This window comes from Saccostrea echinata, unplaced genomic scaffold (assembly GCF_033153115.1).
Source record: "Saccostrea echinata isolate AGI-Se365-2 ecotype Australia unplaced genomic scaffold, CSIRO_AGI_Sech_v1 ptg000001l, whole genome shotgun sequence".
Lineage (NCBI taxonomy): Eukaryota > Metazoa > Mollusca > Bivalvia > Ostreida > Ostreidae > Saccostrea > Saccostrea echinata.
The window spans coordinates 45,054,054-45,081,469 of NW_026889750.1; the positions used below are offsets into that span (position 1 = coordinate 45,054,054).

General features: G+C 33.9%; 1 protein-coding gene across 2 annotated transcripts; it reads right to left on the reverse strand.

Moving 5' to 3' along the window:
• Positions 1 to 513: 513 nt before the first annotated feature.
• On the reverse strand, positions 514 to 25,439 carry LOC133192529 (transcription factor collier-like). 2 transcript variants are annotated; one of them, XM_061328524.1, is made up of 15 exons: positions 24,933 to 25,439; positions 24,482 to 24,635; positions 24,076 to 24,139; positions 22,302 to 22,357; positions 21,360 to 21,433; positions 19,990 to 20,058; positions 9,515 to 9,596; positions 8,425 to 8,545; positions 7,127 to 7,198; positions 6,759 to 6,889; positions 5,292 to 5,418; positions 4,223 to 4,311; positions 3,458 to 3,650; positions 2,989 to 3,129; positions 514 to 1,606 (listed from the first exon to the last, which is right to left on the reverse strand). In XM_061328524.1, exons 1-15 carry the CDS (start codon positions 25,070 to 25,072, stop codon positions 1,500 to 1,502), a joined length of 1,620 nt encoding a protein of 539 aa, XP_061184508.1. In that variant the 5' UTR covers positions 25,073 to 25,439; the 3' UTR covers positions 514 to 1,499. The 2 variants fall into 2 exon arrangements, with proteins under 2 accessions (XP_061184508.1, XP_061184516.1); XM_061328532.1 differs by lacking the exon at positions 7,127 to 7,198.
• Between the last annotated feature and the right edge of the window lie 1,977 nt (positions 25,440 to 27,416).

A 27,416-nucleotide genomic window follows, 5' to 3' on the forward strand; every position in this document is an offset into this window, starting at 1 on the left:
ACATTTTGATCTAAGGCAAAACAGAGAAACCACCAATGATGGTTCAAGTCAAAAAAGAAAAGCAAAACAATTCAAAATTAAATATTTCAAAAATTTTATTATTGGTTCTTTGATGTGACATTCATCACATATTTGAAAAAAAAAAGTATATGTATAATGACAACAAATATGGAGAGGTATAAAAATAACAAAAGACCTTCAACATGTTATTATTAGAAGGGAAAAACCCACATAAAGGATATGGACATCATAAAGAAATAATTTAGACGGTCTTCTAAAAATACTGTGTTTACAACACTACAATCAAGACAGATCTTTTTAAACAAAATCTACTTTATCATAAAATTACTGAAAATGGAAACGAACAATCAATTTTGCTGATACAAAAAATGACTAAAACTAAAACATGAAAAAATAAAAATAAAATGCATTGGCACAAAACTCTGAAAAATTGACTAGATATTTGTATAAAGCGATAGATTAAAAAACAAAACATAATTTAAAATTCAGTAATGTAATGACTAGACAAAAATAATTAACAATAAATTAAAATGTTTATTTTTTTAAAAAAAAAGAAGAAAATACTGAATGGAAGATTAACAGAAATATCAATTTTAAACTTCAGACTTCCTTGTATGAAGAAAAATATTGAGCTGAAGGGGAAAAAGAGAGAAGTTTAATCTACAGCAAGATTATATTACATGAGAGGCGGGTTTGTTATGTATAATATTACACATAGAGGGCTCTATTCAATAACAATGGTTCAAGCTAGTAACAGAGTATGTCTTATGCAGCCGTTTATTTTCATTCAGGAAATATTATTGAAAGAAAGAGCAAAAAACACAGTTGAAGGGGCTAATTGGTCAATATAATTGAAATCTCAATATTGATAATTAATCTATCCTACAAGTATAATAGGAATCTTATGACATACATCAGCTTCTAGTTTTTTTAACGTGATTTCTTTACAATACAAAATCTAGCCCTCGAAAGGCAGCAGAATCAACGTTATATAATATACATGTATATAGTAAAGAATATTAAAGACTACTGTCAACACAGTCACTTGTAAACAAATTAAACAAAACTGTAACATTGTGTGTAAAACAAAGGTAACGATTTATATACTTAGTTATAACCACAATATTGAGCTAGAGAATCCTTATAAAGACTGAGTATTATTCTAGCGGTTGCAAAAATGTCAAGGCTTCTCGTATATGAACAGCTAAAAAAGAAGATACATTTTGTTTTGATACACACTGGAACTGCTGTGGATGATGACATTTGAAAATCAGGATGGATGTGTACACTTTACGATCAAGTGAGCAAGTGAACAATATAAGGCGCAGTGGCAAGAACAACAAGTCCCTGTCACTTTGGGTCCCTTCTCTGTCCGGCAATTCCAACCCAGACATGACTCTGAATTTTCTTGCTATAATCGTACATAAATTAATTACTAACCACCAAATCCCGTCTTTGACATTTTATTTTGTTTTGATTCATTTTGCAGGCGATATAATGGAGCTACCATATGTCTGTCCATTACACGTTGGAAGCGCAAAAGGATTCACACTAGAAAAAGGTGAGGTCACAAGGCTGCTCATACCTGTAACAAATAAAGACAACATTGTATGGGTTATTTTCCGACATTTTATGGTAAATTTTATCATTGAGGAGGGTTTTCCTTTCTATCTAACTTTCATTTTTTATTTGCACAATTCAAATAATTCTTCAACACTATAAAAAGTTACAATACAATCTAATAAGAGACCCATGGGCCACAACACTCACCGGATTGAATAAGGCACTACTGTTATTCATCAGATTTTTTCCAAGTCCCTTCTTTCATTTCATAAAAATTTTTTGATTCCATAGTGTGGACAAACAACTAGTCCTGAGGGGCTATAATTTACTCAAAATTTAATCCACGTTACACTAGGATGAATCAATATGTCTAACAAGACCCTGCTGTTCTGGAAAAGATTTTTTTCCTTAAAAATATGCATTATGTGAATTTGGATCTCTGACTCTTGCCCAACTCTAACCCAGGGTTCATAATCAAAAAATATTTTTTATATTATTTATTGTGGTCTTACAACTCTTCAAAAGATTTCTTCCTACAAACTAACTTGTAAAATTCTGATCCTCAATTGTAGCCTCAACCTATTCCACGGGCCCTGATATAAACAATCTTGAATCTAAACTATCTGAGGATGCCTGCATATCATTTCTGTTTTGCTTATTAGAGAAAGATTCCAATCTGATTAAAATCAGATCCTTTGATCCGCTCACATAGATCGCTACACAAGGTAGTGATCTATGTGAGCGGATCAAAGGATCTGATTTTAATCAGATTGAGAAAGATTTTTTCCATCTATATTCCTATGTAAAACTTCTATCACCTATTGTGGCCCCACCCTACCCCCAGGGGTTTTGATTTGAACAAACTTGAATCTACACTACCTGAGGATGCTTCCATATTAATATGACTAATCATAGCTTTGCTGTTCTTGAGAGGAAGATTTTTAAAGATTTTTTTCAAACATATCCCTATGTAAAACTTTGATCGCCTATTGTAGCCCCACCCTACCCCTGGGCGTCATAATTTGAATAAACTTGAATCTACACTATATCAAGAAGCTTACACAAAAAGTTTCATCCTTTCTGGCCCAATGGCACTTTAGAAGAAGAATTTTTAAGAGATGCCATTATATTTTCATTAATTCTTAATTACCTCCCCATGAAAGAGCGTGTGGCCATTTGTTTGAATAAATTTGAGTCCCCTTTAACCACGAATGTTTTGTGGCAAGTTTTGTTGAAATTGAAATGGTGGTTCTGGAGAAAAAGATGAAATGTGAAAAGTTTGCGACAACAACGACAGACAAATTTCGATCAGAAAAGCTCACTTGGGCCTTCGGCTAAGGCGAGCTAAAGGGGACCCAAAATCAAACAGCTTTGATGAAAAAGAATGTTAGAAAATATGAATACCCATATTTCCAAGACCACCGGTGGGGGCGTGATACCCGTTCATGGCTGCCGAACTATATCCGCTTCCGTTACTGTGGGGCGTGGATCCATTAGAACCGTAACCTCTTGGTGACAAACTGGAACCTTGACCCCTTGTGTAGCCTTAAAAATAATAATAAAAACAACTTTCATGTAGAATATCTTTGTGGTTATCTAAAAAAAATAATTACTTAATAAAAGACAGATAGTTAATAAGTTGTTGTAATAAATCATTTACTAAAATTTTAAAATTAATCAATGAAAAGAATTATAAAATTTCAAAATCCTGAAAAAACATACGTCATTTATATAAGATTTAACATTATCATCATGCACTGTATTTTTCCTGGATTTACCTATTGACCGGTGAGTGTCCAGATCAGGTAGTTATTTACATATGAATTACATACATGTACATATTAATCACGAACAAAGTGTGTGATGAACCCACCTTCCTCCCACTGGCCATTCGTGTCCTGGATACTGACTGCTAACTGTCCAGAATATGGAGGATTAAAACTAGACATGGGAGAGCCATTGGTCATCGCGGGAGACCTGGGAGGTGGGAGGGATAGTTGATTGGGGTTTCTGGGCATACTGTATAAAGCCTCGGCTAAATCGGCCGCTCTCTTCAGGACGATCTCCTTCAAAGAATTCAAAACTCATTTTTTTTCTCCTGAATTACTCTTTCTTATGACCTTATATATTCTCAGATTTATTCCATTAATTTAAGATGAAAGTCTTTAAATGACGAAACAATAAAATTTAGTTATACAATATTTTCTTTTTTTTAATGTAAAATCTGGACATTAAATTTCTAATCCAAAATAAATATATTCAGTATTTCTTTGAAAATAATCAGCATCCAATTTTGAATGAAACAAAGGAGCCGCTTTATCTAATATGAAACTGAACTGCTGTTCGTATCTGTAATGTATAAGATACTTTCACATTTTTAGGTAATCTTTATACCAACGGTTAAACATACGCTAAACAGCTTTTCTAGCATGACAAGCCTGTTTAAGTTATTATCATATCAATATAAGATGCGTGTATCGTAGATAATATAACAGGTATTTATAATGGACTATCGTGGTTTTATCAGTACAGAAATATACCCCATACTGCTTCCAAATTCCACAGCAAACACGAAAAATATTACACAGATAACCTGTTCAGAATATCATACTTCTGATTGGATTAGAGCGTTCAGTACCTTCGGAAGCCTTTCAGGGTCTCCGGGATGCCTCGGGACGAGCTTCATCAATCTTTGGAATCCGTAATCAATAGTTGGTTCCGCTAGCGCTGAAAATAATTTAATAGAACAACTCTAAAACGTATTTCATAATCCTGAACAACATAATAATTGATGAACTTTAAGTAAAAATATGCTTAAAGCTCGCGCATCATGCAATGCGCGTAATTTTTACATTGGAACCGAGTGGGTGGAGTCATGCACACGCCCCCAGTTGCTGGTTTATGTAAATTACATATTTTTATTTTATAACCCCGAATGTATTTATTTTTTAATACTTTTACCAAACCCTCTACGAAATAGATATAATAAATGACTTGATGTCACATCTACAAAATAGATTTTGTTTTTTAAAATAATCATCTAGAAAATTACAGCCTCTGACTCTTTTCATTTGGTAGGAGATTCTATAGATTGCTATTATCACTTCGGGAAATATTCATTACGATTCCACGCCGATATTAGACTCTCAGTCAGTTCAATGGTGCATGTGTAATGACTATTGATTGTTCGGCCAAGCTCCTTCTGCACGTATTTAAAGTCAAAGAAAAAGCTGCCAAGTTTTAGTTTTCATTAGTGAAAACAAAACAGAGGACGATACAGCAGGAAAAATTACCTTCGATAAAATCTTACAGCTACTTTAATCTACTGACAACACTTTGAGACATATTACAGAACTTTAAATTGCGATATAAAAATGCAATCAACAAGAACACTTTAATTATCTTAAAATATGCAAATATTGAACATTAAGAATTGAAACAGTCTTTTTGAGATAATATATAAGTTGGCCTATTGGAAGTATCATCTCAGTATTTGATACAACCTGTGATAAAACTCAATCAGCAATTAAAATTAACTGGAGTGAAATTGAGGAATGTGATATTTATTTGTTATCTATCAATTTAAGGTACAGTGAATATCTACTTCTAATGATTAATTAAAGCTATTGATGAAGTAAAAGAAACATGTTTTATATTATATAAATTCACAATTTTTAAGATATACAACAAGCCCCAAGAGTAAATACCTGTGTAAACAAACCTCCCAGGTGCACCTTTACAGAACTGCTTGGACTTGTAGGACAACGTGACCTCTACCACACCTGGAAGTTGTCGAGCAGGTGTCTGAACACGGATGGCATGTGACGTAATCAGCTGAAACGTCATCAAGATAATGTGATGAGATATATGGAAGAAACTTTGTTTTTCTATATTTAAGAAATAAACAGATTATAAATATAAAAAAAATCTAGATATAAGAAATAAATTCCACCACTAACAGATTATAAATACAAAATTCTAAATACTGTTCAAACATGGAAGATTAATTTCTGATCATACTGTTTATAATATTTTCAAGCCTAACTGTATTGTTTCAGCAACTATAGCTTGTGTAAAAATGTTTTCTAATTTAAAATTACGCAAAGTAAATCAAACAAATCAACATTTTTTTCTGCAACAAAATCGTTTTTCGTGATTATTTTTATTTCTTTGTAGTAAATCCTTTCACTATTAGGACAACATTGTTACTCATATCATTCGCCCTCGCGTGGTATGATACGGTACTGAGACTCGTTTTATACATTCTGGTGAGTTATATCTGTTCTTTTGCCATCGATTTCTGCGCTCGGGTGATTTGCGACCATTAAACTAGTGTAAGACAACAATATAACTCGTAAATATTTAAAACAAAACAATACTGATGTTCTTAGAGCTAAGCTCGTCGCCTTGGAAGGACCAAAAGCTGACAATTAGGGCCTCTTATTCCGTCGTTTGGTTGACATTTACTTTCAATTAATTATCTCGAGATGCTATACCTCCGCTCATCTTTGGGTTTTCATCATTAATTCATGGCGATTCGACTTGAATAAGGAACGAATTGTCCATTTGTATTGTGGGAGCACATGAAAATTTTTCCTCTCTCAAATATTTCATGAAATACAACTAAACATAAATTCGATCATGTGTAATCAGAATATAAAATCTGCTCTGTTGTGTGTCAGAATGTGAAATTATAACCCCGGGTCGTTCCAGCAATGCCATGTGAATGCTACTCATCTTTCCTGGGCTTTTAAGAGGACTGATCGTAGCACGGCTATCTACAGCAACCATCTGCCAAATCGTGACCCAGGTATAGAGAACCGTTACATTTTGACTCTTAAATAAAACGGTTAAACGCACGATCAATAGATGATATCGGAGATTAAAATGCTAAATTTCCATGTTCAGTTTAAACAGGACTTGATTACCGACGCTAATTCTAGGTTTCAAATGTTAGATGGTGAAACAGCACCGAATGAAAGTGATGTATTAATAAAAAAGTAATTTTTGTCATAACAGAAAATATTGAAATTACAATGTATATCATAATATCGTTAAGTTTTCTCTCTTTATACATGTACATTTTATTCCTGGAGCTCTGTGCAATATTTTTAATTGAATATTCTATTCTAATAAGCCATAAACGACATATTTGTAGGAACACAGATATTTACCTCACTCCAAACGAACACGGAACCAAACGCCACCTGAAGTCCGTCAAAAAAGTTATCTCCAATGATGATAATGGTAGTACCCCCTAATGTCCATCCCTCACTGGGACAAATGGCCTTGATCGTGGGCGTGGCTAAAGATGGGGAAAAAGTGGTCTAGAATAATGACTGACTCTTTCTTGACAGAAAACTTAAAACATTTAGGCAAAAGATGAGTGTTTTAACTAAACTTTAAGAAGCAAAACCAAGGTGGTGTTTCTGAGTACAAGAAAGGCAAAATAAAGAGAAACTGAGGACGCTATGTAGAAGTGGTGGTAGAATCTATAGATGATTACATGGCTGTCCTATAGGCTGAGAGGTAATATACTCACTGATGACCCCAGCGTCCCGGGGGTAGCGACCGAAGGCCCTGGAGGTGTACGAGTCGGCAAAAAACCAAGCATCTAGAGATGAGAAATATTCGCGTGTCAGTTATTTTCACACCATTATACTAAGCTATAAATGGAACTATAGCTGGCATGCAAAATGGCTGAGACTTGACTTTAGTATATCAATCATGCATTGACATAAAGCATTCACTCCTCGAAGTCTTGTTTAAAATCATAAAACCTTGATTAAGTGTTTGGTAAACAAATGATGGGGCTGTACGTTTTTGTTAAATGTTTGTCCCGCCAACACTTCTGCGTTAGCTGTGTACACAAATTAGCTACAATCACTGACATTAGCATCCTAAATGTCATCAATTTGCTGCAATTATTTTCATCTCCCTGCTTAAGACGAATAGGGAAAGGATTCTTGATTTACTCGAGAACTTGTAGAAAGCCCTTAATATTTTTCAAGTGTGTATTGATTCGACACATTTGTCGCTCGACTTCTTTGAGAAAAGCTTGATAGCTTTCTGTCTTTTTCCTCACTAAAGACCAGAACCAGCGACTTTGTCTTATGGAGAGGGGAGGGTTAAATTCATTAATCTAAAAAACACGAGTACAGATGGTAAAAGAACGGCCACTCCGGAACAGATGTGTCGGGGAGAATCAGATTTTAGACAGCTGGTGTGTTATGGGGTCTGGATGAGTGCGCTATTGTTATTTTAATTTAAATTATAATCTGCCATCAAATGTTTAATTGTCTTCTAGGTAACTCGATCGCACTAGTTTGGACATTCTTGAATAATTATCATTCACTAAGTAATACCAAAGATGACTTAAATGGACTATTTTGTGAGTTGCAGTTCAAACAAAAGAAATAAAAGGAAGTGTAATTGGACAAAGTATTAGCAACTGAAACTGAGAAAGCGTACTTAAAATAACTCTTAACAACACAGAAATCTGATAAACGGATAAAAAAATGAAAGGTGAATATTTGACACATTACTAAATAAAACAAAACAAAATAAAATGAAGTTGAAGAAAAGTTAAATCGAAATAGAATACAAATTAAATGACTAAAAACAATTTACTATGAGGAAGAAGTGTTTTTCAAAAGTTAATATCGTTCCTCTGTCTGTCATACCGCTACAAACGGTTTTCTCTTTTACGGTGAAAGATAAATAAAATAAAAAAGGAAAAGTAATGATAAATATTTATAAAATAACAAAAAAAAAAAAAAATCTGAGTTCTTGTTTGTTTGAAACGACTCAGTAGATGTGAGGATGTGTGCAGTGACTGACCTCCATCTGTTGGGTCTAATCGTCTGGCCCTTCGTCCATGTTTGGAATTATTATGAACAAACATGTTATCCGAGACGGCTAGCAATGTTCCGTCTACAGAAATAGTCGTACAAATAGCCACCTGTAAAAATACGAATAAATAAACGAAGTTGCAATTTTACTTTTCACTCTTCATTATATTATATTCGTTATTAGGTTGACATTCATTAGCCAATGTGTCAATGTTAAATGTTTTTGATGTGTACATAAAATCAAACTTTATTAGACCTAGACATCAAAATCCGGTTTTATTGCTCATTTTCCCCCTTGCACGTCTACTCCGTCTCTGGTGTATATTTCATACGAGGGAACAAGTTGTTCCTGAGATCAATTTCTGATAATCATCTTACTTTATTCATCGAACTATCATCAATGTTGTCATTCTGTCTTAAGAGACTTCATTTTTTTCACCTATTCTTTGTTATTACACAAATTTCAACTAATAGCCATTGACAAACACCCTAATCCCCGAGCGGCCTTAGGCTAAGCACCTTTTCTGCCTCCGTTGAAGAGGCTGCACTGAAGAGCTCCTAATCTTATCAATATGTCTCATTTTCTGGGGATTAGGTTAAATATAATGCTAGAGTTTCAAAAACCATACATCAACATTCTTTTAGAGATTTTATAAATATCATTAAAGGGTTTAGAAGGAGATGGATTGAGTAAATGATCAGAGTTCCTCTTTGTTTCTGAGATTGAGTATCCTCGTTTTAACAAGTCCGCGCTCAAATAAAGCATTAACTCTCTCCAGTAACTAGGATTATAGAACGACAAACTCATTATAAAATGCCGCTTACCAAGAAAGAAAAAAAACTTATTGTAATTAAGCAATTTTTTTATCTGGAAAAAAATCATAAAGAAACTTGAAAATAGGTGATCCAGACTTAAAATCGCCTAAAAAGACAACAACAAAAATATATTATTTTGCTCCTCAAACATAACACATTATTTTTCGAAATACCGTTTACGTGGTTTATTTCTTTGGTAATAAACAATACTATTTTTGATATTTATATTAAGACATTCAATGAAAGGTCGGAACAGTTCGTACCTGAAATCTTCTCATATCTCGCGGGTTCCCCGCGTTCTTTAGACAGTTTTGATTGCACTTCATGAAGAACTTTAAGAAAAACCTACAAAACAAAGATCATTGATTCCGTCAGTCTACAACATGAATTGTTCTAAATTAAGAGAAGATGGGAGTTGTGATAACAGCCTGTTAATCATTGGGATGTGACAATAAAACAGTACTGACACAGCACACTGATCAGAGTCAACCACTTCTCACATCTGGCCAGAGATTCATTTAAAAATCATTTTGATTTTCAGGTTTATTTTGTAGCTTTTCATTACAGCATCAGAAGATGACAACACAAAATCGACAAAAGTCTCTCGTTAAGCATGAATGCTAAACTCGGCCCAGTTTTTATGACGATATTGCATGTAAAGGGTTAGTTCTGGTAGCAGGTAATGAAGAAATACACTATCAATTCCTCTATCAAATGCTCAATACCAACATCAATTATGCAGTACCCCGGCCTGGTATTTCGGAACGTTTGCCGGAGTACCGTTATTTCTTGGTGTGATACTAGCCATTAGTCCTACAGAGGAGAGATCGAATAACGGACAAAGGTCTTTATATCATAAATATAATATTTCCAAGTCTTGTCTCAACTGGACCGATCAACCTTAAAAGAGTCTGAACCTCTTTGTTATGAAAAAATCATGATTACGATGAAAAAAAAAATAAGCATTTATACTTTAATCGGGAAACAATAAGTAGATGCCTTTTTTTCTAAAGAGTCACAAAATGTACCCGGAAGGAAGTCCCTCCTTCCTCGGACTCTTATTTTTCCCTGACTGGCAGTCCACTGGGACGATTGTTGCTCATGTGTAAGCCTATCCCCCAAGAGGCCTGTATAAGTGGAGTGAGAAAATTACCTGCGTATCAATAAATGATTTGATCTGAGATCTCGTGAGACTTCCCGTGTAAAACCGTACCAGAATTACACTAAAGCAATTAGTCGTCTACCGACAATCTCTCATACATATCAATAGACGTACGGTTCACATACTCTATTATTTTTACAATCGACTGAAGCTTATTTAAATTTTTAACGTTCAGACTTTTTTCTCCAAAAAGTGATTCCTTTTATTTATCCTCAGTAATACATGCATTGCAGAATTTATTTTTTACCGTCAGAAGAGAATTTTTCATTAAAAAAAAATGCTACAGAGTATTATTTATTTTCATTCATTTAAAAAAGGAAGGGAACCCAAAGTAACTGAATAGACTGCAGCTATTAATAAAGGAAGGGAAAAAAGTACCTATATTTGAAACCTTTTTTATAGCCTTAAATTACAAAACTGTGTACTCTGGTGCTTCAAACTTGTACAGTTTTACTGAAATCAACCCAACAGGAGGAGCAACACTTTGAAAGATTTTCACTAGTATTCTGAGAGCTATTGGTAACACCTATAAATAGAATTATGAGTCTTGGAGCATATAAATGAAATAAATCCAAGTGTAGGAGGATTATAGTTTCACATGAATTTTCTATTTTTTGCTACTATGGCAACATAGTTTGTCGAAATTAAATGAATTATCTTAGTCTATTTCTGTATTATGATCCACTGAAAATCGGATCAAAACCATACGAATGGCGTTTAAAAAAAAAATGAATACAGACAGACACACCTACCAATGCATAAGCTTTCAATATAGTAATGGAATACAGAAACAGATGCTAAAAAAAAACTTTATATTGTAATAAATTAGTTTGGATTCACTTTCATGCCGCGTGTTATGTTGATTGGACAAGTTAATCCATAATGGCGGAAATATTGCAATTTCCTCATCATTTTCAAGTCATCGCACCATTTGATTCCAAACATCAGACGACATAGCATCCCGGAATCGGTACATTAATGTCGGTAATACCTGTGTCCCGTTCCCGATCGATAGCATGTAGCGACACACTTCAAATAGAGACCATTATTGTTATTGAATGAGAGCAAGAGACAAAGTCGGATCGGAATTGCTGGCGTTCAACAGGAACCATCAACTAATGATATTTTGTTAAAGCTTTCCGGAACAGGTCTCGTATGACACGGGAAAAGTTATTTAATTAACGATACAACATCAATCAACAAGATCATAACAGGACCGCAGCAAAGGCTCGCAAAATATGCAATGTTTAATTTGCAGAATTCAAATTTCCAAATCGATAGAAATTTAATAATTTAGTACTGCTTTCTAAGTTTCTGAAACATTGTTTTGTCTTTTGTAGTTTAATGATCAGCTTTCAATGTTTTCACACTACAACATTTGATGCCATTTTGTCAGCTTTTAACAAAAGTATTAGAACGATTTCTTTGCTATGATATTGTTTTTCTGGTGTAAAAGATTTTTATCTTGTTTGATAAAAGCATGTGCTGTTGTTACAGTGAATAGATACTAGCAGAAATGTACTAATCCTGGGAAAAAGTCTTATCAGAGCTTTTTCTGTTGCACTGATATTCTCATCTCTTCCCTGTGGACCTATTTGAAGGCAGAAATATTGACGATAATACAACTCTATCATTCTAGTTGCAGAATGCACTATTGATCACAGGACCAAAAGACTGGGGTAAAACCAAAAATCGGGTTGATTAGCAAAATACGCTACGAAACTAAATTGAACAAGTACTCTCATGGGGGAGTCGGTTGTGTTAGGTGCTTAGGGTTAAAGGGGTTACGGCAATTAGAGGAACCCAACGTGTGCTCCTCGGGCTGTCTTTGGATTTCACACATCAAAGATCAATGACAATGAGAAGAAAGCACGACATTAAACTGACAGACTGACTTATAGTGTGGAAAAATTATATAATATTAGTGAATAATCTGTGTAGAAATGATCACGTTTTGTGTCAATAACTTAACGTGTTCTTGGCAATAGTTTGTTATTGTAGAAACATATTTCGTAGATTAATTGTGACGTTTATGTGTTGATTATAAATGGCTAAATATCATCACGGTAATGCGATTCCAATAACATGTTAAGTTAGTTTATTTAGACAAGTTACGGTAGAAAACTGCGAACATTTCATTTCCTCGGAGAGTCATCCGCCTGTGGTAATTATTGTTTGAAAAAGTGTTAGGCTAGAAGGGAATACAAATGTTTTCATTTACAGCGGAGTGATACACCAAGTGAAAATTAGTTCCCAAGAGAGTCCTAAATACACAAACAAACATGTAGTAACGAGGGTTTATATTTTCCTTTCTGCGAAAAGGTGAAATAGATACTGTGGCAAAGCCATTAATGAGCAGTTTAAACAATGTTACATCAAAAGATAAACAAATTCCCCGCTCTTTACAATGACATGTATTATGACGAATACCTGCCAAGAGAAATTTTGTAACACCCTCCCCTCCCCCCCCCCCCAATTAAAAAACATGTTATGAATACCTGCCAAGACAAATTTTTGTAATACACCCCCCCCCCCCAAAAAAAAGACGAAAAAAATCACGATTTTGTGTTTCTTTTTTAAAATAATTATTAAATGAGGTTTAAAAATACTAGTACTTAAGAGAAATAACAACTTCAGATGTGAATATGACTTTTTATAGTAATACAGTATTAACTGATCGCTCAACGAATTCCTCCAGAATTGATAAATCCAATTATAAGACAAAAATCGAAAGAGCGAAGATCCTGAAAAGATAGTTTGGACAAGAATTTTAGTTACAAGAAATGATCTGTTGGACGAAGCAGACGTACATCATGGCGGGAACATTCCCTCGAGACCGCTGCCACGTCACGAATCCGTCCTCGACAGGACTACTAACTATCTAACGTAATTGTTCTCCAACCAATTCGAAACCGCCGGGAATTCTCTCTCTAATTAGTCGTCCAACATTTCTAAAGACAGTCAACCTTCCGTTTTATACGAACAGGAAAGGATTGTAGACTTCAAATTTATTCCACTGACTCGTTCACAAGATGTCGATGACTTCGGCTTCGTTCTCCATTTGTATAATAGATATTGCGATAATTTCGATGCCTTTATCCTAAAGTTTACAGTTTGATAAATTTTAAAGATGTAAATTTGAATTGCAAAGCTCTTATTTGATGATTTTTTTTCCGCTTGTGCTTAAACAAATAAGCTTTCGTTGCTTTTCTAGTGACAATTTTGCCATATTTTCCGTTTCATTTCTCATCGGAAACTGCCAGCAGCCACAACATATCAGTCGGGTCGTCGGTTATCACGGTAACCTAGCAGAAGTGTAGGCACAAAAGGCAAAACGCTCGTAATTTATGATAATTAGCGAGAGGTCCACGTGGCGATTAGATCTTTTATATCCGGGGCACGTGAATATTATCACTTCCAGCGGAAGTTGATTAACTCATGAGCTTCTTCGACAGAAAGCACATTAAGATAAAGGTTTTTGCTCTCATTTATAGAACTTTTTCCCTTCGTTCTGAATTCCAATAAAAATTCTGAACTCAGAAAATGAGGATCAAAGTTCCCGTGGGGGTTGTATTATACCATCAACGTCGCCATATAAACCAAGAGCAATCACTGGCCCTGGATAAATGACAAAATATATTTCTGAACAAACCAATGACAAATTCAGTTTCAATTATCGGCTCTCGGCGACTTCTGCATACGTATCCATCTGCGGCCCGAGTTCAAATCGCCATAAACATTGTCACCCTGTAGTAAATTTTGTAATGGCTGCCCCGCGTTCGCCTTCCTCTCGGTCGTCAGCAGACAACTTAGAGTGTTAATCGTATTAGCACGGCTAAATGGTCGCCATGATGGATGGCTCTGGCCAAAACTAGACCATTTCCATCATTCTTAATGGAAATATTCTCTCCTACTTGTCCAAATTTCTTTACGTCAAAAGAGCTTTGTTGGGAAAGATTTTCAAAAATTTATTAAAACGATCCTGAAACATTCTTTTTTCTACTGCAAAAGTTGTCATGAATTATTTGTTTTTGCGACATTTTAAGAAAATTCTTTTTAAATGTACATTTATTAATTTGTTTTCTTTATGATTCATGATGTAGGATTCCTTTGTTACTTTTTATGCACATTTGCTAATTATGGAATGATATTGATTATCTTTATTTAGTCGTGTTTATAAACTGTATTTACAAACAAGTTCGATCTGCATCAGATAACGACGAAAAGAATAGAATGGCGGCGATGAAGCATTGTTAACGAAGCTCCTCTTCAGAACCGACGTTTTTGTGAACATAAAGAGACATCAGGGACCCTTTGTCTAAATAGATTTAACAAACCTACCTAATAGGCTAATTGTTCTCTTGACAAATTATACCAAATAGTGCGTATGAATATTCAAGATCCCAAACCCCGCGAGAACCCCGGGTTAAACTAATGGCGAAATAGAATTATCGGGTTCGGAGTGCTGCTTGTTACGGACTTCGGTATTGCTCTGCAAGCGAGAATTCCGCAGGGACGCAACCAAAGCCTTCATAATCAGCAATATATAGTGCTTCTCATCTTCATTCAAAGATCGTAAGTTTTATTTGTTAAATTCATCCCACCAGGGGCCGCTAAATTGAGTCGGGTAGATATGATCAAGGCAATATCTCTCTATCGGAGACACCGAAAAGGCAAAATCCGTGCCGTAAACGATGAACAAGCGCTCTTTCGAACACTTACTTATCAATTAAGGAAAAACCCCAGAGACTTGCACCGCGAGATCCTCACTAACTTTTTTATGAATTACATAAGAGAAGGCATGGAAGTCAGTTTGATTTTTTGAACGAAGATTAATTTGATGAAATAAGAGTTTACTTATAATGTACATACATAATAAACGCACCAACTAAACATAAAGAGAGTTTTATTCAATCTACTTATTTTCAACATTTCAGAACATTTTTGTGATATGCTCATTATTATGAAAATAAAATCGAACATCTGCAAATTTCAAAGCAATATCGTTTGTGTTTATAAGCTGTGTTTTTTTTTTTAAATGGATTTTGCCTAATAATAATATCGTAATATGGTGGTTACACGTATGTATGATGGAATTCAAATGTTTGGCACCTTTAACCGGCAGTTTTTATGAGAGGGGATATCAGCATTTGTCTGATCGATTGGGTCTAGGAGATGGATAAAGCAGAAATCATGAATTATTTGTGAGGCCTGTTTTATATGGTGTTTCCATATCATACACAGAATAATATAACAATTTGTCGGTATATGTGCTAGTTTTCATGTTTATTCCTTCTGAATATATTCAAATATTGCATTTCTGCTGAAATAGAATTTAGAAATTCTACTGGCATCTTAAGACTGAACAGACACAAAGGAACTATATGACGCTTCAAGCCCAACACAAACTTAGCATGAAGAAATTACTGGAGAGTGTGAATTATATTTTGCAGACACACCAATTTGGAGAATAAAAAAATAAGTTTCCAAATATTGATTCTGCAAAACGTCGATCGTCAAAATAGACAAAGAGAACGACTTAACACACCCTATTAAGACACGTATCATCTTCGGGCGATCATGATGTTACCGGTTCCTTGAAGTTGGAGGCATCGGCGTGCAATAAAAATATTGTCAAACTTAATTTGGAAGTCGCTCAGTCACCGCCACATCTGAACGAGCCAGTGTGAGCTTCTTTGGTATCATATTAACAGTAGTAATGGTGCAGTTGAAAGCCTGCTATCGCTTTAACAGCCATCACTGACAGAGAAATGATAGACCAGCATTCGGGCCTGCAACTTTACCAATATGATTATATGATGATGGACCAAAATTACGGGAGTCTGGAAAAGAGGATGTCATCAAACTGACCCCGACTGTTAGAGGATCTGTCAACTGATTTTTGACTGCTCTGTGTGACTTGTGTAACAATTCTAAACTGATTCATTATATCTTAAAGAAGGTTACAAAAAGAAGGTTTTATAAGTAACTTTTCTTTTTAAGTTCATATCCAATCTAATGGACATGATATTTACCAAAAGAAAAACAAAACATTACTTTATTGTCCTTACTGACATATTTCATTTTGTCAAATAAAATCTGCAACATGACTATGTTGCAGATTTTATTTGACAAAATTAAATATGTCAGTAAGGACATTAGATAATGATATCATGACAATTTTTTTCCAAAATCATAAAACTGAAATACTTTTGCAGCGTTGTATAAATAACCTTAGCGGACTGTAAACTCTAAATACTATATTCAAAGTCCTAAGAAGGCTTATTTGGGAAGGGATTTATATCAAATCAATAGCATTTTTTAAGAAGTAAACAATAAACACAACTTCTACCCAATTATCTTTGTAAACAAAAAAAATGTACTGGAATAGTCCTTTGATTGATACATCGTTATAACCCCAATATTTTTGAAATCGTGCATATTTGTCTATAAAAAAAAAAACACTTAACAGTGTAATCGTGTTGTGATTTGTCTCGATGACAAACCGTGAGCAAAGTGTCTTAAGATATGGTTTTAACGGCCGTTTGATATGGATATTAGAAGTCCTAAAATAATTACAAGTTCAGCAGAGTAATATCATAATGCATTGTAGCAGCGGTTAAAAGCTCTAGGCATCATCTTATTCCATTTATTTGCTAATCTTCTGAATTTGACAAATAATTCATCTAGAAAAATCGTTATTGATATTGGAATTGACCACTGTTTTTCTGAAAGGAATTTTCAGTAAATCCTGTTTAGCTTGGGTTGATGCAGAGAGATAGGGTCCATAAAAATCATAAACGTCAATTAGTCCATCCACAAAAAATCATCGGCCAAAATGAACAGACTAATAAATATAGTTGTTGCTTTGTTTTAGTCGTTCTAGTGAAAGATTAATGGAAGTAGAAGACCAAAATCCTCGCTTCAAACTTAAGGCAAAAGAAAAGTGCATGGATATACAAAATTATTTGACAATAAAACTACGCTCGTGAAAGTAAATTGGAAATATGACGTGCCAAATTGTCACCTTGGTTACGTAGAGGCGATGAAACCTCAGGAAATTCCTCTTTCAACTGTCTGCCCCTGTTTTTCTAAATTCTGAGAAATTTACATTGTGTAAAAAGTATTTTTACAGTAAATATTTCGGTCTACACTGGGAAATCTATGGAATGATCTGGGGTATGTGAAGGTGTCGGAAATATCAAAGGGTCTGAATACTGAGAAAGTAAATAATGGTGTATCTAGTGTTTACAGACTAAATTATTTATTTATTTTTCTTATTTATCTATTTGTGTGTGTGTGTGTGTGTGTGTGTGTGTGTGTGTGTGTGTGTGTGTGGAATACTTTTGAAACTTTATTTAAAGCAATTCACATCTTTGAAAAAAATGAATTTACTGAAGGCATAATCTTGAAGGCTCAAAAATTCATATTTTCATTTCATGTATTTTATGATAAGGTCGATTTAAACTTGTATTATCATGGGTGTGGTCTACAGTAAAAGTAATACTAAATAAACACATATGTTTGTGTAAATGACTGTAGCACGTGAGACGAGAAGATTTCAACGATCTTGGAGTAGTCACTTTACTCCGAAAATAATCCTTCTGCCGCTTTCTCACTTGTATCTTCCCCAGGGGATATGTGATCAATGAAACGCGCACGGTTTCATTCAAGCAGCAACAACACGTAAGCATAATGGCTACCCCCGGGGATTTGTGGGAAATGGTTTCGTAATAGTTTAGCGAATGATAAGTAAATTAATTAAACAATTAAACAGCTGTATCGTAAATGTGTCTCGCAATACTAATATATATTGTGGTTAATCAAAAATGAATGGGACGAGCTTGACATTAAATTGATCTCAAAACAATATCTGATCACAGCATATTCAATTTTTTTCTTTCTTTTTTTTTTGCTTTGTCAAACTGAATTTATACTTCTTGCAACATAAACAAGAAAACATTGATGTAACCATCAATTGTCGCCCGGGAAATAAATAAAGTAAACAATGGAAATGAGTCTTCATCATCAAACCGCTTCGATATGTGTGAAAAAGGCATGCGTCTAAATGATGGAGACGATAGTCGAGAATATTTTTGAAAACTTATAGTCGGATGAAAATCGAACAAAAACGATACCCTTTTAAACTTTATCAATTCCTCAAGTAAATGTTGGCTGCATAAAATATAATTTGAAACCAGACACATGCATCACATATTTTCAAAAATGTCTTTCACCTTAAGAATATAAAACACGAACTGTGTAAAGTACGTTTTTACGTTTTTATGCGATAAGTAAAATTCGATGTTCTGAAAAAAGGGACCTGTCGTTTTTTCGATAGTAAATGATAAGCAACTTTATATATTAAATATGAAAAACATATATATTTTTACAGATTCACTTTATGGAAGTAAATATATTGTGTATCTCGTAATTTATAAAGGGAAAGAACATTCTGATTAACAATCTTTTTAATGTTTAGAAAACCTTTAATTCTGAATAACTTCTCCCACCTCAATCCCCATATACCAACACTTAAACTTATATGTATAGAGCAGCCCGGTCCTCCGGGCTGCAATAAATTTGTGGAATTCGTTGAAATCAAGCCAAATAATTTGGAGTAAATCCGGAAAAAAAGAATCTATATGGAGCTGGTGTCTGCTTTTAAGATTTTCAAGTCGTAAATGTCACTTGATAAAGCTGCATATAAAACTGAATCGAGCGCTGGTCCATCGATCTAGTTAAGAGTGTTTCTATAGAAATCTTTTAGGGGACACCACAGAAGAACTTCATTCTCGGCGGTTTTTGCGCTATTAACTCTCGGAATTAATTCATTAATACCAGGTCAAAAAAGAAATGATATTATCTCATTTTCTAGTTGCAAATAAATCTAGTTTTTAATCTCTCGGAGAGCGCTGGTCTTTGCTGTGGAGATTAATGCGACATTAGGCTTTTGTATTTCACGCAGCACAAAAGGTTGCAAAGTAATTGAAATAAGTTTCCTGACAAATAAGGAATATCGAAAAATAGACCAGACTTCAAAATCGCTTCAATGATTTTGCTAGACGTGCTCTTAAGGTTTTCAATATCAAAAATATATATCTTCCCATTTCACTGTGACCATTAACTTTCAAAATTCAGCCGTCAAGCAAAACACAAACAAGCAATAAAATTCCTACGCACACTATCTACTGTAAATTGTTTTCTAGTCATTTGTAAAATTTATCGGAAACGATCGGAAAATCACACCACTTATTCTAGACCCGTGGGGTGCCACTGTCTCGGCAACGGAAACACCTGGTCTGCACGGGACATGTTTTGTTTTCTCGTCATACGTGGACAGATTCAATGTCTGACACATGTGCTGGCTATGTCGGAAGAGAACATATCAAAGAAAGGTCTGATTTGTAATTAGACAGCAGCTCAAAGAGAAAATTAAAGAAAATTGCTAATATCGGGAAATAAAGGTTATGACCCGAGAAACTGAACACCTTGGGATGGGTGCTCGTTAAATGACAGACGTTTGTATCAAAACCCAATGAAAAATAAATAAATAATAAATAAAAGAGTCCCTACCTGTCGATAATGACCGGATCGGAGGGTGTTTCGTTTCTATTTCCACAACTTTTCTTGTCGCAGCACCGACTACAAACAAAAAAACAAAAAAATAAATAAATAATTGTACTTTTTTATTCAAATGAGGGGAAAAAATCCTCTTTAGAATATTATATTTTCGTTACCGTAAAAGAAGTAAATGCATACAATGAAATAAGTAATTAATTAATGTACACCATAAAACAAAGGGAGAAAAAGTGTCGACGATTCAAAAGTGAATACAGTTTGTAAATAAAGTTTTGAATTTTTTGGGAGGCTCTCAAGTCCACGGAAAAAAAATTACCCACAAACAAAACTCACACAGATAAATTATACAAATGGTAACTGCCTACATTGCAGTAATTTAATCTTTGTTGTTTTTGGAAGGAAGAAAAAATAAAGATTATATAGGAAGAATTTCTCTAAAAGTAAATAAAATGGTCATAGATGTATGTTGACAAAAAATAACTTAATGAACTAGGGATAAAATTTATCTCTATTTATATTTAGAATATTCCTGTTCATATTTACCTTTATTATTTTTTCATTATTATTTTAATTTTTTCTAATTATCACAAGCGTAAAATACGATGAAAAATGACTTCGAATTTCTTTAGTAATTACGAATGACAGATCAACAACATTTAGTCTATTAATTCACTTATCATTCTCTTAGATTGCATGCTTAATTTTCGCTTGATTCCACATAAAGACAAGATTAATTAAAAACGTTTGAACCTAGGCGTTGATCAATCGAGCAATATGTAATAATCAAGAGCGGACGTCCCCCCACAGCGGGAGGGGCATAGTAATGAGGTCATAGATGGGGGAGACAGACCGGACCCAGATGGTTCAGACAGGAGGAACAGATTGAAGGCAGTGATAAATGAAAAGTAATGGGGCTAAATTTGTTGTGAATGTAAATATAATGTCGGGGGATAAGAACGCTATCATTGTTTGTTGAAGGGGGACTGGGTTGTGTGTTCGACTCTTGTCAACAAAACAGTTAGACGTTTTGTATTCACTGACAGAAATAAACACTCTCTGTTTTGCTTGTTTCAGTTGTTACTAACGTGTAAAATTAACTGAATAATTGTTTCAAAATGCTGACATTTAACGCACGAAATGGATAATTATTATCAGGTTAACAATTCTAGTTTACAATGTTAATTCATTAATTATTTACGTGCATATTTTCAATAGGCCTTGAATTTAAAAAAAAAAAATAAATAAAATTATGCCAAGAATTAAAAAGGGTAAAATTTGCTCAACACCGTTTCCAACATTGATTAATTTTCGGTTGGTTGGTCTAAAAAAGAGAGCCAATAAATGATTTCTTTTCTATTGAGTACCTGCACATGACTTCATGCGTGAGTAAAACTCGGCACATCTCTGGGTTTTTGTCCTGTCCTTCATAGATAATTGCCTATAGGAAAATGAAAAAAAAAATATCTAAAAATTAAAAAATGGGAGTAAATTGAAAAATTCAAAATAAAATTGTTCAAAAGGCGTTACAAATAAATTGAACAGTGCTGTCAATTTTAGATATTTCAGGGGTCAATGCATAGTCGTCAATTAATTGATTTTATGCTGAATTTGAGTCCGTTTGGTAATATAAACGCTTACAACGGACGTCGCTCGGGCAAATTACATTCATAGCCTTATTTCTTCACTCAAGAAACGCGGTGGCAGTATTCAATGAACGCCTCTCTCAGATACGAGAGGAGAAAATTGGTCTATTGTACTGACTTCATTTACATCTATAACCAAGAATTTAGCGACTCGCCATATGCTCCGGATATTCACACAAAAATACAAAACAGAACTTGTCTCTGAAATTTAACGCTGGTATCGCTTGCTTAATGAATAGTGTATAATTCGTTGTTACATTTCCTCTTGCAAATGAGACTCGAAAATCATAGGACAAATTTCATTTTCGTCTCCTAATAAATATCAGATGTAAACAGAGGTCAGGTTGAGAAGATTATGAATTCTTCTCCATCCTTCCACAATTACGATACTGCAAAAACGGTAAAACTTAGATGGCGATTTAGCGGCCGATTTTCCGTGACACCTCTGGAATACTTTCGTGACACCCTGACAGTTGTGGAATTTAAGGCACGTTGTCCAGGAAAATTCAGCATATCATCTAACCAATGACTGCGGAATTTTTGCAATAACGGATAAATATTTATTCATGCATTAGAAACTTCTTGGGTTACAAGTCATATTCATTAGCTTAAAATGCTATCAATTATCAAGTAATTAAAGATATATGGGGGATAAATCGCTACCTGCTTTGTGACGGAATCGATGAGACGAACGAAGAGGTCCTGTTCTTGTCGAACTCCTGGGAAAAAAAAATCATTTTAACAATTATAAGTGTTAGAATAATTTGTTGTACCGCATCAATAACGGTACGAATGAAAATTGAAACTAATAATTTGATTGTATTTTATAATGCTTTATACAGAGAAACTGGTGATCAATATTCACTGTATTTCAGAGGTTTTTATTATTATTATTTATTTATTGGAATCATGTATCATGAAACTTATTTTTGTTCTAGTTGTATATAGTCAATATTTTTCTATTTTATCTAGCCTTCTTAAAACACATGTATTTTTTTTTTAAAAAAGAAAAGAGATAAATTACATCACTGGCATTTATACGCATTTTTTTAAATTCTACGTTGCTTTCTTAAAATCGTTTAATGAATTAAATTTATTAAATTTAATAAATTAAATTGTATATTTAGAAAACCAAGTCAAAATTTTTGCTTATCTATTTATATTTTTTTCTCTTTTTTGTGCTGTGTTTAACTCGTTTTTCTTAGATTCTTCCCAGCCAAACAACTCGTTTGTCTTAGATTTCATCTTAGCCAAAATAAGGAATTGCATACGAATTTAACCAGTGGGTGGTCAGGAATTAATGGTTAAACAATACATCACAGGGTAAAACAATTTACATCTATACTTAATGGAATCGTCAATCTGATATTCCAAGATAAAAACCATTGGAGCGTGTCCATAATCTCGGGGAGGGAGCGTGTTACACGAGAAAAATCCACGGACAGCTGACAACACAAAATGTCTTCATCATTTTTGATGTTATAACCAGAATCGTACTATCCCAAGCTTAGCTACCAGTTCCCGTTATTGTGAAGAGGAAAATCTTACTCAAGGAAACTGAATAATTAATACTGTACTAAAATAAAATAAAAAGAATCGGCTCCAACAACCAAAAGATTCACATTAATAAATTATAAGCTATGCAGTTCTTTCTTCTCTTGCTTTCTGCCTTTTTTTCTCCTTAATACAATCAATACGATCCATTATTTAAAGAAACTGTTATTTTCTAGTTCGACAGCATCTCACCCGCCATCTGTCAGAAGGCGGAATTCGGTGGAACTCGGAGATCGGGCCGAATTTGGTTCATTGTTTTTGGGTCTAAGTGTAACAAACTACTTTATATAGAAAATCTATTTGTTACTATTTTACCACCGACTTAGATGAAGTCCGGGTTTGAGTGATGTATTTTTTTCAAACAAACGTTTATTCGATACTATCATTTTCTCCCCCGACTTAATTCAATCAGCTCCGTAAAAGGTGACAAAAGTGGTGTAGGAACACTCCATAAAAAAACTCGACACAGTGCGATGCATCCAGGCGATAATAAAAAATATGCAAAATCCATTTAGCGTAAAATTATGTGAAGTCGCTGTTTCTCGTTAATTGCAATGAGAATTTAAAATGGACAAATAATTAAAGTTAGTATACTGCTTTTGTGCTTTTCACAAAGAACAACTCTCGTTTTTCCCCTTTGTATAAAATTGACAGGTAATAATTAACTTTACTTTAAAAAGTCTTCTATTATTCAGTATATCGTGCTTTGTTTTCCAATATTTTTTTATTTTGATTGCCAGAACTCGGATTGCCGTAATATATATATATATATATATATATATATATATATATATATATATACTTTTTTGCACAAAAAAAAAAATAGAAAGAGAGAAAAAGAAAAAAGAGAAAATAAAATAAATAAAAATTCAAAGGAACTTACCGTTAGCATACAATAGCTGGAGCCTGTAATGTATTCCATTATTCGTTTTTTGGCCTTCTAGTTCCTGAAGTAGAAAAAAATAACTCTGAAACTGTTTGTTGAAAGCAATTAATGGGAAAAAAAATACAAATCAAGGGTTTTCGTAATATTTTAGTCTGATTTATTCTAAATGAATCAGAGAAAACAACCGAATGAAATAAAATCAGTATACTAGTTTTTTCCATACAGTGATCGTATACAGGAATTTTACTTCAAAATATAAATGACAGAACAGTTCCCAACATAATATCATGTAACCGGAAAATGAAATTAAACAACTCTATTTTAATTTACATCAGGGATTTGGTCCGAAATACGATCAGAAATGCTAACAGAGAGAAAAAGAACCGGCGACTCGAATACGGACCTGATCCTTTTCCACAAAGTCAATGAAGGCAGTCCTCTCCACTTCAATGGGTTGTCCCTGCCGGTCATACAGTGCCAGCACAAAATGGAAGAAGTTACTTTTCCGTAGATTACTCGGTGGCTGCTTTTCAAAATGTGCTCTCCCGAACCCCACACTGTAAAGTAAAAGTTAGTCTCCTGTGGGAAACGTGAAACTTATTGGAAAATGGCAGATTGAATACCTGAGGGGCCACTCTGGCACTCGGTTTTCATCGCCGGTGCATTTTTCCGGTGATAAAGCTGAAGAATTCTGCATTTGCTTTTATTTTCCCTCAGACAGATACATTCTTGTAGTAGATAGTGGTCCCCATTGAATACATTAGATAGGTAAGACACACTTGTTAGTTTACGTATATGTGCAATGTTTGGACTAGTGAAGTGATGGATAAAATATAATAAGCTCGTATACTTACTTGCCCCCTTGGTCCAGGGTTGTGGGCTGCATCCAGTTCCGTATGGGGTTGGTTTGGACCGGGGCTACGGGTTCCTCCTTCATGGATGGGGGGTCGGGACTTCTAACGGATGTCACGGGTGGGGGAGCCGTAATGAACATGTACAATTACACAAAGAAGAAACACCGAATCTCCTTAAGAAAACATAACTGCGGAAAATACTAGAAATCACTAAAGATTTAACACTCCATTGTAACTTTGTAAAGAAATCTCACACACTTGTTGATGGAGCATAATATATTTGAAGCATCAAATATATCTTGTCGCCTGGTGATGTTGAGAATTGCTTTACGTCGAATCCCATATGAGAGAGAAAAGAGAAATGTTATCTTATTGTTTGGCACCGTTATTTTTGCAAAAAGATATAGGATTATTTACCCCCGTTTTCTGTATCGCTCGGGTGCTAGCCCCGTGAATCTCGAGGGTCTAAACTTTGTTGCATTCTCGTGTACGGTGTAAGGAACTATATCCCCAAGGAAAGTAATATATCCCACGGGAGGCCCTAAGCTTCGACGATGACACCTACTTAGCCAATCAGAATCGCGCGTTTGAAAAGTTGATTGAAATATGAACGCCTTCCATCCAACGGGGCATTATCCAAGGGAGATTGCGGACCAATCAGAGACGTTAGAGGGTCATTGATAATTTACCAAACACATGTTCTCTTCATCTCTTCATATCAATGCTTCTTCAGCCCGATTGATTTGCAATACTGTTATCAAATAGTAGAATTGGGAGTTTTTACGGTATCTCAATGTACTCTGTCAATTGACAATGCTTATTTTCTTTTTTCTTATTTTATGTGATTTTACATTTTATGTATAAATTTCTTTGTGTTTTTCCACATTCTATTTAAAAATAATTTTTATTTTAGTGATAACAAAAAAATGAATATAGTTTGTGGAAAGGCATTTGTATATAAACCAAAGAATCGAAAGCAATAAAAGCCTATTAAACTTATAATTATCTATACAATAAATACATTTTTTTTTTCGGCATTAACTTACCTGAATTTATACACTAATATTTTTTATTGGGAATGAAATATTTATAATCTATTTATAAAGTGAAACTTGCATATAAATTAAAGATATTTTCAATAAATTAAGGTTATGTAAATGTTTGGGTTTTTTTATTGTAATATTTTTGATAACCAAGTTTCCCAGTAACATTTGTCAATTTGTTAAACCTGTTTACTTACAAAAGTATCCCTAGTGTATAATTTTTCAGGAGAAGAATTATTGTTGAAATTAAAACTGGATTCCCTAAAGTGTTGGATTAATTTGAGAGAAATAAATCAGAATTAATCTCCCTATAAATGCTCTGGTAAACTTAATTTTGGAGATTGCTATTTTTCATTTTAGTACATTCTTCAATGTATTTCTTTTTTCTGCAGATTGCCTTCTTCTTGTTGAAAACAGTAATAAAGAGTTGTGAACATTATGAGGCTGCAATTCACTAGAGGACAGAAAACAATAAGGTCGGCCAATGAGGTGTAAATTATCCGCCGTATCCCGCTACCCCAGGGGTCCGGCTTTTACACTAATCATAGCAGTTGACGACACGACGATTGCACAAGAGTCACAATAAAAATCCAGTTTTTCTAAAATATATCTAGATGGCGTTGTTCGTTTCCTCTCCATGGGGACCATTCAGTAGTTACAAATGCCACGACACAATGCAGGGGGAACGCTAGTTTATTATCTTAAGTAGACAATTTTTGAGTCTGACTAAAACGCAATATTTTTGTTGATGGAATTCTTGCTTGCTGAAACTCTGTTTTAAGACCCCGAGTAAGAATGACACTTACAAGTAAATTAAATTATCCACAAGGGACTTCGACTTTAAATCTTGGAATTAAATTTATTCGTGACTTCAGAGCAATGCCTTGGTAGATAAAAGTTCTGAGAGAGAGAAAGAGAGAGAGAGAATAGATAACATTTATTTCTAAATTAGGGCCTCGTGGGGCATATATAATAATATAAAAGACTATCAATCATATCTAACATGCTGTAATCAACTTCATTGAGTAAATATTTTCTCTGAATTTGCTTGCAATAAGTTTTCAATCTTTTCCATCTTTATGATTATCCTGGTCTAAAGTCTATACACTAAGAACAGAAAAAATCAAGATCAGTATAACTTTTGAAATAATTTTGAAAATAAAATAAAGTTATCACCTCGTGTTTATTTTTGAATATTATACTTGCAACATTTGAATTATGTTTGTTAAATACAAACCGAGATATTCAAATTCTAACTTAAAAAAAACAAAAAAAAAAACTCATTCTGGTTTTTTGACGACAAGAATCAACGCACAAAGATCTTAAAGAAATTAAAACAAATGTTTTGATAATATTACCAATGAGAAATAAATCATATAAACAAACATATTTTTAATAAGAAACAAACAAAAAATAAATGAATGAAACAGAACCCCCAAAA

Bases quoted from the DNA above. Each gene is read 5' to 3' on its own strand.
- LOC133192529 (XM_061328524.1), bottom strand. From the start codon at position 25,072: ATGTTCATTACGGCTCCCCCACCCGTGACATCCGTTAGAAGTCCCGAC. The intron at 24,636-24,932 runs GTAAGTATACGA...TTTACTTTACAG, and splicing joins ACCCTGGACCAAGGGGGCAA to TGTGGGGTTCGGGAGAGCAC. The intron at 7,199-8,424 runs GTCAGTCACTGC...TCTCATCTCTAG, and splicing joins ATTAGACCCAACAGATGGAG to ATGCTTGGTTTTTTGCCGAC.